Source organism: Oryctolagus cuniculus, chromosome 3 (assembly GCF_964237555.1).
Source record: "Oryctolagus cuniculus chromosome 3, mOryCun1.1, whole genome shotgun sequence".
In the NCBI taxonomy this organism is placed as follows: Eukaryota; Metazoa; Chordata; class Mammalia; order Lagomorpha; family Leporidae; genus Oryctolagus; species Oryctolagus cuniculus.
The window spans coordinates 11,933,563-11,950,496 of NC_091434.1; the positions used below are offsets into that span (position 1 = coordinate 11,933,563).

Consider the following 16,934-nt stretch of genomic DNA (forward strand, 5'->3'; position numbering starts at 1 on the left):
ACATTTCCTTTTCATCTCTAATTTTTTGATTTTGGATCTTTTCTCTCCTTTTTTTGGTTAGATGGGCCAAAGGGGTGTCAATTTCTTTTCTTTTTTTTTTCAAAAAAAACCAGCTCTTTGTTTTGCTGATCTTTTGTATTTTTGTTTCAATTTTGTTGATTTTTTTATCCTTTTTTTTTTTTTTTTTTGACAGGCAGAGTGGACAGTGAGAGAGAGAGAGAGACAGAGAGAAAGGTCTTCCTTTGCCGTTGGTTCACTCTCCAATGGCCGCTGCAGCTGGCGCGCTGCGGCCGGCGCACTGCGCTGATCCGATGGCAGGAGCCAGGAGCCAGGTGCTTTTCCTGGTCTCCCATGGGGTGAAGGGCCCAAGCACCTGGGCTATCCTCCACTGCACTCCCGGGCCACAGCAGAGAGCTGGCCTGGAAGAGGGGCAACCGGGATTTTTTATCCAATTTTAATTATTTCTTTTCTCCTACTACTTTTGGGTTTGGTTTGCTGTTGTTTTTCTAGATCCTTGAGATGCATTGATAGTTTATTTGGCGCCTTTCCAATTTCTTGGTGTAGGCACCTACTGCTATAAACTTTCCTCTTAACACTGATTTTGCTGTATCCCATAAGTACTGATTTGTTGTATTGTCTTCATTTGTTTCCAGAAAAGTTCTGATTTCTCTTTTGATTTCTTCTATAACCCACTGTTGATTCAGGAGCATGTTGTTCATTCTCCATGTGTTTGCATATGCTCTAGAGATTACTGAGTTGCTGATATCCAACTTCATTGCATTGTAGTCTGAGAAGATGCATGGTATGATTTTGATTTTTTGGAATTTGCTAAGACTTATTTTATGGCCTAGCATGTGGTCAACCCTAGAGAAAGTTCCATACACGGGTGAGAATAATATGTATTCTACAACTGTAGGATGAACAGTTCTATAGATATCTCTTAGATCCATTGGCTCTATGTATCAGTTAGCTGCTGTTTCCTTGCTGATTTTCTGTCTGGTTCATCTGTCCACTGCTGAAAGGTAGGTATTAAAGTCCCCCATTACTATTGCATTTGAATCTATGTTTCCCTTTGGATCCCTTAACATTTCTTTTAAATAGCCAGGTGCCATATAATTAGGTACATATATATTTATAATAGTCACATCTTCTTGTTGAATTGATCCCTTAATCATTATTTAGTGTCCTTCTTTGTCTCTTTTAACAGTTTTTCTGTTAAAGTCTATTTTGTCTTATATTATGATGGCTACACCAGCTCTTTTTTGGTTTCTTTTAGCCTGGAATGTCTTTTTCCATCCTCTCACTCTCAGTCTGTGTGCATCTTTGTTGATTGAATGTGCTTATTGTAGGCAACAGATATCTTCTGTTTAAGGAAGGTTGGTGACCAATTCTTTCTGATTGTCATGGAAAATCTTTATTTCACTTTCATTCACAAATGAGAGCTTTGCAGTTTATGGTATTCTGGGTTGACAGTTTTCTTATCCTAAGACTTGGAATATATTTCGCCATTCTCTCCTAGACTGTAGGTTTTCTGATGAGAAGTCTGCTGTGAGTCTAATGGAGATCCTCTGAACATAATCTGGTGTTTCTCTCATGCACATTTTAGAATCTCTTCTTTGTCTTTTACTGTGGAGAGTTTAATTACAATATGTCGTGGTGAAGATCTTTTCTGGTCATGTCTATTATTGGTTCTGTGTGCTGCCTTGTACTTGGATGTCCCTTTATTTTTCCAAATTTGGGAAATTTTCTGTTATTATTTCATTAAAAGGCCATCTAATCCTTTCTCTCTTTCCATGCCTTCAGGAACTCCTTGAGCCCATATGTTGGATCATTCAATAGTATCCTATATATTCTCAACAGTGTTTTTTAGTTTTTTAATTTCTTCTTCTTGTGTTTGGTATGACTGCATAGTTTTCTGTGGTTTGTCTTCTTAGTCAGATATTCTTTCTTCTGCTTCACCGATTCTGTTGTTAAGGCTCTCCCCTGCATTTTCTATTTGTTCTATTGTATTCTTCATTTCCAAGATTTCATTTTGACTTCTCTTTAAGATCTCAATTTTGTGGGAGAAATTTTCTTTCATGCCATGTGTGGATTGCATTAGTTCATGAATTTGTTTGTGATTACTTCTAACTAATCCTATGATAAATTTTTTGAATTCCATTTCTAGCATTTCTTCAGTCTCATCATCTTCACAATCTACTATTGAGGTGTTTTGTTCTTTTGGGGGTTTCATATTGTCTTTGTTATTCTTGTTTCTTGGATTGATGTGTTTGTTATTTGGCATTTGTGGGGATGTTCATTTGTTTCTTCTTTGTGTTTTTTTTTTCTTTAGTGTCTTTTATCTTTGAACCATGTCTGAGTAAATTAGTGGAGTGTCTGCTTTCAGGGAATACCTCACTCTCCCATGCTGGTGTGGAGGCTCTCTCCTGATGGGTTCCTAAATTGTGCGGGTCACATAGGTCCACAGTGTTCCTCCAGTTTACACAGAGTTTCCTCTGCTGTTTTCTCCCTCACTCTTCCCCATCACTTCTTTTTTTTCTACTTCGTCTGAGCACTGTCATCTAGAATAAGGAGCAGTTTTGTTGCAATATACTGACATGAAAATTGTATATCTTTAAAATTTACTGCTTGATTTTACGATATACATATATGCTGGAAAATGACTGTCACATTCTAGCTGATGGCATATTTGCCACTTCTACATAGTTCTGCTCTGTGTGTGTGGTGGTAGAGGGTGCAGGGGAGTAAGATTTAACTTACTAAGTAAGTAAGGAAGCTCTACCCTCCTAGCAATTTCAAAGCTACAATACAGGGACCAGAGCTGTGGCATAGCAGGTAAAGCCACAGCCTGCAGTGCCAGCATTCCATATGGGCACTGGTTCAAGTCCCGGTTGTTCCACTTCTGATCCAACTCCCTGCTAATGTGCCTAGGAGAGCAGCAGAAGATGGCCCTGGTCCCTGGGCCTCTGTACCCAACTGGGAGACCCAGAAGAAGCTTCTGACCCAGTTTTGACCATTGCAGCCATCTGGGAAGTGAACCAGCATATGGAAGACCTCTCTTTCTCTGCCCTTGCCTCTCCCTCTCAAATAAATCTTAAGAAAAAATAGCTGCAATGCAGAATTGTGAATTATCATCCCCATGCCATGTATTAGGTCCCCAGAATTTACTCATCTGGCATAACTGAGACTTGTTACCCTTTGGCCAACATTACTCCATTCACCACACTCTCTAGTCCCTGACAGCTATCATTCTACTCCTGTATACGAGATTCTGAATAAAAGTGCGGTCATGCAATGATTTCACTGAGCACAGTGTTCTCCAGCTCCACCAATTTCCCTTAAAAAGTCTGTGATCTAAGGAAGAACATACTGACTTTGATTTCTTCTACAGAAACATGTATTTTGAGAATAAATGTTGTTTTTATTCTCAATTTCTTTTGCAGGCATGATGGGACCCCCTGGACCACAGGGGTCTCCTGGTTCTCCAGGCCTTCCAGGGGCAGCTGGCATTCCTGGGAGACCTGATTCTGCTCCCGGAATACCAGGGAAGCCAGGATCACCCGGCCTTCCTGGAGCACCAGGACTGCAAGGCCCCCCAGGATCAGACGGTGAAGTTCTCCTTGTTCACGTTCAGTAGTGTTTATGCTGCCTTGGACATCTGTGGTATCATTTCTAAATATGTTAAAAGTTAAAGCTCTTGTGTAAACAAAATGAAATTAGACTATGATATGTGCAATTGTTCCATTGTGAATTTAATAGTGAAGAATAGAATTTTGTAAGTTAATACAGTTTTAAGTATGGTTTTTATTTTTATCAGCATTATATAGTACTGGGCTTGAGAGTCAGACTGTTCTACCAGGTCTGTTTTGAGGAACTGAAAAATCAGTGCAACCCCGTTCCTGCTTCTTCATCTTCAGAGGCCATGATTACAACCCCTGCAGCCAGATCTCTTGTTTGCTTCTCTATTGCCATTCAGCATACTTGCACTGCTACTTCTTAATATTTCAGTTTGAGCATTATCTTTTGACTTCCTCCTACAGAAATCAAGTTGGGCTTTCATTCATCATCACTCCAAAAAATATGTACATTTTCTACTTCTACAGCTATTGATACATTTATTGCTATAGTTTTGCTTACATAAACATTCAGTGTTTACACTGAATGGTTGTATAAGTACAATGCACTAGCTGAGCCATATAATAGTATGTATTATTGCTTTTCCAGACAACATTTTACAAATTATCTTGTTTTCTTTTTTCTTGGTATTTTTGTTTGGCTTTTAGCATACCTATTATTAACTTAACCTCAAATCATCCAGTATTATGTAAATCTCATCATTATGTACTCTACCTCATTAAATATTCTATCAGTATTATCTCTTTGAATAAATCTCTTCTGGAGTATTTTTTTTTTTTTTTGCTTATTCAAATTAGGTCAGGTTGCACTTTTGATCTGTTGCTCAGATGCTCTCTTGAGATCTTCCTTTACCTTTGTCTTCAGAATTTTCTCTCTCTCCTGACTCCACTTCTCCACATCCTCCATTTCCAACAGCATGTATTACTCCCGGTGGTCTACCCTCTCATTTTATACTGCCCAAGAAAGGGTATAAATAAGAGGATAAAGTTGGGGGAATCATACTTGCCTGAAAATGCCTTTCTCTACTGAGGACTTTGATAATCTGGCTAAATATTAAATTCTGGTTTGGAAATCTTTACTCTTAGGAGTTTTCTGTTTTCTGACCTCCAGCATTGCTACCAAGAAGTCCAGCAGCATTTAGATACTTGATTCTTGGTTTGAAACTGATTCTTATTTTTGGAATCTTAAAGGAGCTTTTCTTTGTTTTCTGGTGTGTTAAATTTAGTATGTGACTTTGTGTATGTATAATTTCATTTACCTGCAGGCACTCTGGACAATTTCAATCCAAGATATGTCCCTCTTTTCTGGAACACATTTGTAAACTATTCCATTGAAACATTTCTCCATTTCCCCCTCTTTTTTCCTCTTTTTTGTATTTTATATCTTCTTGTAGAAAACTAGTCTACATCTTGTAGAAAAATCCTACATGTCTCCTCACCTCCCCTCCCCCTTTACTCTCTGCCTCCTCATTTTTCTGTAACATCTTCTGGGAGATTTCCAGAATGACTGTCTTCTAACTCTCATGAATTTTTAAATTTCTGCTATCATAAGATACATATTCTGTGTATGATTTCCAAGGACTTTGTTGTTCTCGCCTTCTCATTTATTGTTTTCTTTTTGCAGTCTGTGTTCAGGGGAGGAATACCTATTTCTCCTACTATTTTAATTATATTTTCCTTTGAAAGTTTTCTTCTTGCTACATTGTTTCTTTCTTCCAATTCTTCTTGTTACTGTTATCATTGTATGTTGTTATTTCTTGTTGCAATTTTGGGAAAGCTATCTTCAGATCTAATTGGTTCTTTATTATGAGCCTCAAAGTTCTACTTCCTGAGCTCTAGGGTACATTTCTGATGAAAAGTTGGTTCCTTATTAGATTTACCCATTGCCTGCTCAGAATTAGTTCTGCTTTTTTGGGTCTATTAAATCCTTCTACAAATTTTTGCTGCTGGTTCCTCTCCCCTTTTCTTTATACTTTTTTATTCTCTGTCTTCTACTGAGATTTGGGGAGAATACTGTTTGCATCTTATGTGTCATTTTTAACTTGCTTTCTCTGAAATTTTGCTTTTGCAAGGCCTGCTTTATGCTTTCTCATTAACTAATGATTGATAGTTGAAGAATATCTTTGCCATACGCTGACTCAATGTTTTAAATTTGTTTGGTTTTGCTAGGTTTGTTTGTTTCTGTTATTCATTACTTTGTTTTGCAGCCTGGTAATTCAAGGCTGAGATTAAGGATGACTTTATAAATGGTCACAGGAGGAGAAGCATGCCATGACTGTTATTAGGTCTATATGTATTTATTTTCTTAGAACAGAGAGAAAGACTCCTAGGAAAAGAGTGGAACAAAGAACGGGACTGGGAGGGAAACCACAGGGGAAATGGGTGTGAATGCAAGAGCAGTTTGTTCTGTAGGAAACATTTACAATTTGTGTGTAATTCTCTCTGCCCACCCCTTCCCCACCACACAGTGGTATATTGTCGTGTTGGGCGCCCGGGACCACATGGAATAAAGGGCAATGTGGGTCCTCCAGGAGGAAGAGGCTTAAAAGGAGAAAAAGGCAAGTAGGAACCTAAGGCAGAATTTCTCTAGGACAACCACATGGCGAGAATTGGGGGTGGCATTTATGAGATATACAATGTGACATCACATTCAGATTTATTACTCCTCCTAGGTACACTCTTTTATGTGCTATGATGTGACTAAAAGTCACCAAAAAGTCAAAACTTTCTATGTTGGAGTATAAAGGAGACACTCAGCCTGCCGTGAAATTTATCCCCAAATGAGGACTTTGCATGGGGTCTCCCTGATTCCTCGAAAGTGGCACAGATAGCACAGTATTGATGTTTCATACCACCTTTTGTGGGTGGGCCCCATATCTCCCACATTTATCAAAAGTCAATTACAGGCTGGTGCCACAGCTCAATAGGCTAATCCTCTGCCTGCGGTGCCGGCACACTGGGTTCTAGTCCCAGTCGGGGCCCCGGATTCTGTCCCGGTTGCCCCTCTTCCAGGCCAGCTCTTTGCTGTGGCCCAGGAGTGCAGTGGAGGATGGCCCAAGTCCTTGGGCTGTGCACCCCATGGGAGACCAGGATAAGTACCTGGCTCCTGGCTTCGGATCATCAAGGTGTGCTGGCCACAGTGCGCCAGCCGCAGCGGCCATTGGAGAGTGAACCAACGGCAAAGGAAGACCTTTTTCTCTGTCTCTCTCTCTCACTGTCCACTCTGCCTGTAAAAAAAAAAAAAAAAAAAAAAAAAAAAAAAAAAAAAAAAAAAAAAAAAAGTCAGTTACTCTGTGTTTTCCATTCTAAATTGTTCAGTGTCTTTTTGACCTGAGGTTGGTTGGGTATGAGAATACAAACACAGCTGAGGAGTATGACTTTCCTACAGGTGTGTTAAGACTGACATTCCTGGTGATTAGCAAATGCCTTGTGGTGAATTTTCAACTTTAAATGCAATGAAAATAATGCTCTCTCAAATAATATTTTGTATCCCTAACCATTCAGGGTTTATGCTCTAAGCAATTTATTTTATTTATTTTAATTTCATTTGGTTTCTTCAGTAAGGCCAATTTTAACTTTTAAAAATAACAAGTTGTTTCTTTAGTAGTATTTAGACATCAGCTGTTCCCCAGAATTTGCCAGGATGATTTTTAAAGTTTTATTTATTTATTTCAAAGGCAGAGTTACAGATCGGGGGGGTGGGCAGAGAGAGAGAGGTCTTCCATTTGCTGATTCACTCCACAAATGGCTGCAGCTGGGCCAATCCAAAGCCAGGAGCCAAGAGCTTCTTCCAGGTCTCCCATGTGGGTGGCAGGGGCCCAAGGAATTGGACCACCTTCCACTGCTTTCCCACGTGTATTAGCAGGGACCTGGATTGGAAGTGGAACAGCTGGCATTCAAACCAGTGTCCATATGGGATGATGGCACCATAGGTGTTGGTCTTACCCGCTAAGCCACGGTGCCAGGATGATTTTTTTAAGGCACAAAACACTCCGCTTGTTGAGAAATAATAAACCCATCCCACATGTCCCCTGTCTGGATATCCCATACCGTGCCACACACTGCCCCAGCCCCCACTTCACATATTATCAAATGCCTGCATAAGAATTGTACACATCAGATCATTTCTGTTCTTTGCACTGTTGGTATTGCATTAAGCAGTAAAGCTCTTGTTGAGGATTTTGTACAGGAAATATGACAAACTGCCTTTTATCTTCTGTCTAGGAGACGAAGGACTCTGTGCCTGCAGGCATTGTCCTGGGGGCCCCCCTGGGCCTCCAGGATCTCCTGGGAGGCATGGCAGTAAGGGGGACTTGGGACCCCCTGGTTGGCTTGGAGAAAAAGGTGATCCAGGCCCTCCTGGTGCTGAAGGATCTCCAGGGACACCAGTGAGTAACTCTTGCTTGTCACAGTCTTTCTAATTAAGAGAGACAGATACAGAATTCCATGTGCCTTTTTATAATTTATAGTGATATATATCTTAAGGTTTGAACCTATAATCATATTAATGACTAAAAAATCTGTATTAATTCATCTATCCATCCATCTATCCATCCAGTCATAATTCATTTATTCAACTAAGTAGTATTTATTGAGTGCTCACTACTTCCCAGACTCTTCCAGATGGAGTGGATACAAAAGGGAGCAGAAATCAGTCTCCCCTTGGAGCTTCAGAGAGGACACAGACTAGTATGACAGGTGGTGACAAAGCCCATCACCATCTAGTGTGGCATGAGTGGGGAGAGTGAGGGGAAGGACAGGAACAAATGAAGTCAAAGAGAAGGCTGGAGCCTAGGAGGGGTTACAGAACATAGGGCTTTATAGGGCTTTTTTATAGGGTCAGATCTGAGTATTTACTCTGGATGACATGGAACAACTTGGGGGGTCTTAAGGGGAGGGAGGAAGGGAAGGAGACAAAGAAAATGAATCTGGGTTTAGTTTTAAGTGTATCACTTGCTCTGTGGTCCAGAGGGACAAGGGAAGAAGCAGGGGAATGAGCTGGGAGGCTGCTGAGTAGAGCTGGTAAGATGCTGTGGCAGATAGAGTAATGTGGAGTACTGGCTGTAGTCAGAGGTGGTCAGATTCTAGGCATATTTTAAAGATAGAGCCAACATACTGGTTGTTGGATGGGGCATAGGATACAAGAAAAAGAGACAGAGGACAGAACCAAGAGTTTTGACCTGAGCCATTGGAAGAAGGCAGTTGTCATACACTGAAATGGAGAAGGCATCAGAAGTACAGGCTCTGGGGGGAGGAAGCAGTCTTGTTGGGACATTTTAAATTTGAGGTGCCCATCAGACCAGCACATTGAGAGGTTAAGTGGACAGTGGCAGTCAACTGAAAGATTCCAAGGAGAGAGCCAGAATAGGAATGTGAATCTTGGCTTTCTCGATTGATGTGATGGTTAGTGCCAGAGAGTGCATGAGCGCTGATGGTTATCAATGACTCAGGTTGAACCACAGCCTTTCAGCTACCCGGTCCCTCAGAATACAGTCACTGCCTCTGGGTCACTTCTCTAGGGGCTGGGATGGCTCTTCTGTCCTCTCCTTATGAAAGAGGCTCAATCCATGGGCAACTTGGAGCCTAGCTATCTCCCAGAAAATCTCAGCCCTATCCTTGTCAAATGTACAAAGCACACTTGCAAAGTCTACTCAATAGGATGCTAGGCTGTTAATGCCCAGGGATTGAATGAATATGGTTGCAGTTATTAAGTAGTTTGCTATTATAGTCTTTTTAAATTCAACATTCTGCAATGGTCATTTTGGGTGTGTGTTGCTACTTAAATTTCTTAATGAAGATTATAATGGTTCTGAGATATCTTTATGGTTTTGTGTGGAGTTTCTTCCCAGAGCTGACATCTTTGAGTACGCACCAGTAGTTTACTCAGGGTTATCATGGATGAAGTTCACTTAATCCACTTGTTCTAGGGCTTACCGTTTTTTAGACAGACAATATTTCTGATGTCTTTGTTTTGTATGTGATTCTGTCCATGTAACATCTCTGCATTAAAATCATTACATTGTGGTCATAGTTGAGGACCAGGATCACACCATTGGGTTCTGTGAATGGGAATGGAAAGGAAGCAGGAAGGTGTCGCTCCCCCTCTTCGTGGAGGAACGACACAGGACCCTGCGCTGTTCTTTCGTCTGCTCGGCCCTCCCCGGGTTTGCTGCTGGTTCTTCCCGGGTTGGCTACTGTCCCTTCCACCTCCGTGGAAGGGCAGTTCCCCTTGGCCACATTCCCCACTTCCGCAGGGGAGCGGCACACCGCCGGCCGGCTCTCTCGGGGGCTGCACAGGTGTTCCCCTTAGATGTTCCCCTTAGATGTTCCTGGTGCATGCCGTCTCTCTCCTCCTTTATAGTCCTCCTCCGCCAATCCTAACTCGGCTGCCCACACGCCGAGTACGCTGCTCTCCTCCAATCAGGAGCAAGTCCTACAGTTTATTGGCTGAACTGGAGGCAGCTGTGCAGAAGCTGTTTTCTTCTCTCCCAGCGCCATATTGTGGGAGAGCAGATGCATAGAATAAGTCTTAATTCCAGTAACAGTCTAGTCCGGGTTGCTCCCCACAGGAAGGCACAGAAAGAGCAGGAAGGAATCACAGAAAATCCCTACTGGGTGCTCTCCCACCTCCTCAGCTGCTGGTCCCTGACCACAGTAGCCACAGAATGGTAGGGAAGTAGAAAACAGAGCAGTAGACTTAAAGTCTTTGCTTTTTTTTTCTTTGATTGAACCAAGTTTTTGTATTCATTGCCTTGGCCAGGGAGTACTCCGTGGGGTGGGGTTTCCCATCAAGATGCTACCCTGCAAGGCACTTGGGCCTGGGGCAAGCAGACCCGGCTTCCTGTCTTCATCTCTTGACATCTGTGTACTCCGGGGTCTCCCTGAGCTTCAGTCTCATCACTTACAAAATGGATAAAACATTGTTCACCATGTGGGTTGATGGGTAAGAATTGTTTGGTAATACATTTTCAGAGCTATCAAGTACATGCCAGTGAATGAGAAGCCAGGGTCACTTCCCCTGAAGAGTTTGCAGGGCAAACTCAAGTGCTCAATCCAAACTGCCTGGGTGTTTGTTTTGGATTATGAACATGAGATTTATGGTTTCTCTTGAGAAATGGGAAGTTAATGAGCACGAAGTTAGTGTGTTCTCACTGCTGCAGTGGCTGTGCCTGTCAGGGCAATTGTAAGGCTTCCAGTCCCCACTAAGCCCAGCCACCTGTTTCCCTGGAGGGTGTGGCCTCTGGGGAACCTGCGGCTGCAGTCTCTGATCCAGACTGTGTATGAGGCATCTTGTACATGTCTGGTGGAGAGGAATTTTTGTTGCTGTGAGGCTTTTGTTTTTATATTAACAAAAATCTTTAGTGACCTTGAGCCTTAGAATTGTGAAAAGTAGCCCTAAATCCCAAAGCTGCTAAGTTTTGCTCCAGGAATCTCTTTGGTTAAACATTTGTTTCGCTAGAACTTAAGCTCCACAAAGGCACTGTATCCTCAGTACTCAGGGTGATGCCTGGTAACTTGTAGTTCTCGAAAATGTTTCTATGATGAAATCCAAAGCAGCAGTGGCGATTTCGCTTTCTCATGGGCTCAAATGATTCTATAGTCTGACTCTAGTACTTGAAATTCTGCATCTCTAGACCATTAGAGCAATTCTCAGTATAGTCTCCATCTCCAATGCACTCAATAATAAGCTTCCTGGCTTCCAGGATGTGGTCATTTTTTGATGGTACCATGATGTTTTTTTCAAGCATGCTACTGTAGCCCTTTTTTTTTTTTATGTGAACAGCTTTCTGTCCTGATAGTTAATCCTTCAGAAGAGTATTTTTTTCTTTATCTCTTGGATGAAGTCCTAGGTGCCATACACTTGGGTGCATTCCCATTGTTACTTATGATTAGGCATATACAATAAAATAAGAATTAAAACAACAATCCACAGTAGCACATTATGATACCTAAAGTCCCTGTTCTCTCTAACTTACCTATTTGTACTAAGAAATTTGTCCTATCCATGTTTCTGCTGTCTCACAGACATTGTTATAAACAGGATGCTGTACTGTACTGACATTCTACAGGATACTAAGCAGAGTGTGTGGAGCTATTTTTTTTTATCAACATTGAATGGCTCCCAACCATTTTATCCTGTTGTGCTTTTGCACTTGTTGTGTACAATTTTGGCATCTTCATCATTATGTGCTTTAGGCTGCCACTGAGTTTCTCTGTACTGGTGCCTCTCTTCCTCTTTATAAATAGCTCACAGCTTATACATGAGTCTGAGGCAGTTAAAAAGGTAATTATACTTATTTGAACACATTGTTAGATTGTATGAAAATAAGAAAAGCAAGCAGCATCTGTGTGAGCCAAGCCGAGTTTGCTCATTTTTACCCCTGCCAGATGCCTGGCTGTGCTTTTTTATTGCTGAGGTCACTAGATATGCAAACTTAAGCTGTGTGGAGTGTTTCTGTAACAGTGTTTGGTATGATGCTTAGCTTCTCCACTGTGTCAACAGTGCATTTCCAAATTGTTATGTGGTTTTAGTATTCAATGATATGTAACACTTAGAAAGCACTGTTCAAATAATCCAGTCTCAGAGAAATGCTTAGTTCAAAAGATGATGAGCTTATCAACCAAAATTAGTTATTTTTAGTTATTTACTCATTTGCAGGAGAAATATATTTGCTACAACAAAGGCCCTATTTTCCCTTCTCTCCCTAATCAGTTTCTCTTATCTCATTATTTCCATGACTTATTAATCACACACTTATCCCTAAATGTCTACCTGTAGTTCTTGTGGTTAACTTACCTTCCCTTTCTCTTTCAATTACACATTAAAAAGCCCAAGGTAATTAAACTTTTTTCATTGTAAATTTTTATTTGAGATAGTTCAAGACTCACTAGAGGTAGCACAGAGAGATCCCATGTACTGTGTTCCTAACTTCCCTTAATGATATATAACCACAGGACATTGACACATTTCTATTGCTTTTAAGATTTATTTATTCATTCATTCATTTATTTTTTTAAACTTTTACTTAATAAATATAAATTTAAAAGTACAACTTTTTTTGGTTATGGGGGGGGCTTTTCCCCCCATAAGCACCCTCCCACCCTCAGACCACCCCATCTCCTACTCCCTCTCCCATCCCATTCTTCACCAAGATTCATTTTTAGGGATGGGACAGGGAATGGGAGATGGGATGGTCATGGGTGGGAGTGAGGTTATGGGGAGGAAAAGCTACTATAATCCAAAAGTTGTACTTTGGAAATTTATATTTATTAAATAAAAGTTAAAAAAGATTCATTTTTAATTATCTTTATATACAGAAGATCAACTTAGTATATACTAAGTAAAGATTTCAACAGATTGCACCCACACAGACACACAAAGTATAATATTTATTTTTTGAAAGGCAACTACAGAGAGAGAAAGAGAGAGAGAAAGAGAGAAAGGAGAAAACTATCCTTCCACTGGTTTACTCCCCAAATTGTAACAGCCAGGGCTGGCTGAAGCTAGAAGCCTAGAACTCAATTTGGGTCTCCCACCTGGGAGGCAGGGGCCCAATTACTTAGCCATATTATACTGATATCTTCCCAGGTACATTCGTAGGGAGCTGGATCAGAAGTGTAGCAGCTTAACCTGTTGTGCCACAATGCTATCCCTGACACATTTCTAATAATTCAGGTATAGGCCTTGTTCAGATTTTACCAGTTGTTAAATGCAATTAAAGAGTTTTATAAGATGGAACCCCTTGGAAAGCAGGGAAAAGAAAGAGACTGAGAATACCAGGAATCTTTAATAAGATTTGAGAGGGAAGAAGAAAAAGATTAGATACACAAAAATGAGAATAACTTCTGACCCATCACGATTAATCTAATTACTTGCTTTGATTTTTTCATCAAGGGAAAACCTGGTGCCTCTGGACCACCTGGCAACAAAGGAGCAAAGGGTAACATGGTTGTACCAAGAGTTAAAGGTGAGCATGATCCATCACATAGCATCCTGTCATTTTATGAATGACTTATAGACCATTCTCTTGCACTAATTTCCCCTGTGACTATGGATCAATTCTGTATAACTTACAATTGTTGAAATTGCTTAAAAATATTCCCTATCCTCCAGAAGCTATATTAACATTGAGCTTCAACCCCTCACACATCTCTTATTTGCAAAGAGAAATGGTCCTTTGTCATAGGTTCAAATCCTCTTTGGAGTGAACTTGGGTTTGAAACAAGACCTCCTGGCTGGCGCCGTGGCTCAATAGGCTGATCCTCTGTCTTGTGACGCTGGCACACCAGGTTCTAGTCCCAGTCAGGGTGCTGAATTCTGTCCCGGTTGCCCCTCTTCCAGGCCACCTCTCTGCTATGGCCTGGGAGTGCAGTGGAGGATGGCCCAAGTGCTTGGGCCCTGCACCCCATGGGAGACCAGGAGAAGCACCTGGCTCCTGCCTTCGGATCAGCGTGGTGCACCAGCTGCAGCGCCACTGAGGGTGAACCAACAGCAAAGGAAGACCTTTCTCTCTGTCTCTCTCTCTCACTGTCCACTCTGCCTGTCCAAAAAATAAAAAAAAAAAAATAAAAAAAAAAACAAAAACAAACAAACAAAAAAAAAACAAGACCTCCTTTCTCTTGCCTAGGGTTTAGTCACTGTGTGATTCTTTGGTTGTAATTGATTGAAACTCAATTTACAGTAATTTAGGGGAAGAATTAATTTATTCACTTTACTAATCAAAATGTGAAAGGTCAGATGTAGGATTTATACCAAGACAGTCTGATCATCTGATCCAGGGCTTCTACTGGCATCAGGACCTCTCTTTGCATCTTTCATATTTCCTTGAGCTGTCTATAGTTTCTCTTGCTAGACTGATTTTCTCTGGGCTGTGGAGTATATGCTCCTAGGCAACTCCAAGTTCTTATAAGCAAAGATAACAAGAGCTTTACTTTGTCAGTTCCACTTAGAACAGTAATTTCAGAAAGGATTGATTAGCTTAGGGCAAGTGTGTACCTATAGACCATAATTGTTTCCCATGGCCAGGAGAATGTTTGGCATCCCACAGGCAGGGGAAGATTCTGTGACTAGCACCTCCAGATGCCACCTCCCAGGGAAAGAACGTTTCCCCTCTGGCTTTGGAATGGCTTGTATGACTTTGGGTAACTGAAGTATTCAGGGGAAACTCTACCAACTCACACAGAGTAGAGTCCAGGCTACTGTCCCTACTTTAGTCTCCAGTTTCTTTCTACCTCATCTCCTGCTGATATGAGTTTGAATATTTTTTGAACTCTATTTCCAGGGCACAAGGGAGACAGAGGACCTGATGGGCCACCAGGATTTCCTGGGCAGCATGGACCACATGGTTGGGATGGACTTGGTGGAGAAAAGGGGGATCCAGGACCCCCAGTATGTATAATTCTTCTGCTATAGAATTTCATTTTCTTATATGGTCATACAAGTATTTTCCCCTTCTCAGTTTTCCAAGCTTCAACTCAGTAAAGTATCAACATCTTGTAAATCAGAGTCACCCTTGGCGCTCTGCTACCAAAAGTTCATTAAAGATATCGCATAATGGAAATGGTCTAAAATACTCAGTGCTATTCAGCCAAAGCAAGATTTTCTATCCTCTGTCTTTGTATCATTCTCATGGTATTTATTCATTCTGGAACTCTTGTATCTTGCCAAGCCCTGATGATATGCTGACTTTAGGTCTGTTTAATTGACTCTAAGGCAGATGACAGAGCACAGGATCTGATAACTAACTTCAATTCTGTTTCCTGGTTAAAAAAAATACCTAAGGGGAAGTAGCACGTAAGGATGGATGCACTAGAGCACGTTTACTAAATTGGTGCAATGCCTGATGGCAAATTCTACTGATAAATGATGTTTCTGTTTCTCAAACATGTATCCTGTGGAAACCATGAGTAGGTAATAAAGGTCTGAAGCAAAGAGTATGGAGCTTGATCCGAATGCTTGGGAACTTTAAGCACCTGAGATGTGGGAAGTTATTTTTGAAAGCTTAGCAACATCACAGGAATGGAGTTAGGTGTTTTATGAATGGCAGTCTTCGGAAGGGCAGTTATCTTTCCAATTGCACAGTAAGGAAGTGGAGGTTTGGGGCATGGGACTCAAGGTTACCTATCTATCAAGGAGGTTAACTAGGAATGAAAACTACAGTCACTCTTATTCCAAAGAACATGCTTTATCTACCAGACTGCCATGCCTAGTAGAGAAACATTGAGAGTGTTGAAATAAGGAAGAACCACATTCTGATTTTTAGGAACTCCTTCAGACAGAATACATGTGAATAAGCGATGGAAACGTGGATGTTGGGTTTGATGATGTGTATACCTTTCTGACCATTTGGCTGGTGTCCAATACAGGGATGACCTCTGCTTTAGGCATGATCTTCTTTGTTTAATTCATTCTTTCACTTAAGAAACTGTTTAGAACCCAGTGTCACTGAGGAGTAATTGTCCTAATAGACTCATCAAATTTTGAAAAACCAATGTGTGTTTACAGATTTAATGGGAGAGGAATTTCTACAATACTCGCACAATACTCACTGGGGTTTTCTTAGGTTCATTGAAACAACCCAGACAAGTGTGTCATAAACCACAAGACACTCAGAAAACTAGAAAATATGAACCTCAACTTGTCAGCAGGGCAGTGTCAGGCATTCCTTGCATTTGAGAGCCCTTATTCATTCAGTTGGGACATAAGAAGTTGAGATCCACACATGGCAGATGTGGGAGCAGCCCTAACCTCAAAGCCTCATTCCCTATAATAGCTGTTATCTCCATAACACAGTTATGCGTGACCTTCAAGGGACTTACTGGTTATAGAAGCCACTACTCAAGCTTTCCCCAATAAGGACTCCACACAGACCTTTATAGCTCTCTCAGATCCAATGCAAATTTTGCAAATAGGTATCCATCATACCATAAGTTGTGTTGCTTAGGAATGTTGGAGATGTTTTTATCAGTTTTTATCAGTTTCCAGAGACCAGTTAGCCAAAGGCCAACTTCTCACACAGGAGAGATGATTTGCTAGCCCTTTAACCCACTGACATGGGGAGTGATAGAATTTATGTACACACCTTCTCATAACAATCCAGGAAAACAATCTCAAACACATAAGAACATATTCAATTTGTAAGCCCATCACCTCACTTGATTTAGTTATTTCTGTATTTTATATTTGATATCAGAGAGTGGTTCTACCTAAAGTGTCTTATTCTACATTTAATACATAACATATACATCCATATCATAGATATGTATCACACTTGTGAAATATTAGGAAGAATCTATGTT

The 16,934-nt window shown here is 40.9% G+C and overlaps 1 protein-coding gene across 5 annotated transcripts in view; it reads left to right on the forward strand.

The window, feature by feature from the left end:
* Positions 1 to 16,934, forward strand: part of COL4A4 (collagen type IV alpha 4 chain) — a 180,366-nt gene that overhangs the window by 102,052 nt on the left and 61,380 nt on the right. For all 5 annotated transcript variants that reach the window (XM_070070110.1, XM_070070109.1, XM_070070107.1 and 2 more), the window contains 5 exons: positions 3,444 to 3,608; positions 6,104 to 6,193; positions 7,860 to 8,023; positions 13,531 to 13,603; positions 14,918 to 15,024. In XM_070070110.1, coding sequence (XP_069926211.1) covers positions 3,444 to 3,608; positions 6,104 to 6,193; positions 7,860 to 8,023; positions 13,531 to 13,603; positions 14,918 to 15,024 — 599 coding nt within the window. The remainder of the gene's footprint in view (positions 1 to 3,443; positions 3,609 to 6,103; positions 6,194 to 7,859; positions 8,024 to 13,530; positions 13,604 to 14,917; positions 15,025 to 16,934) is intronic.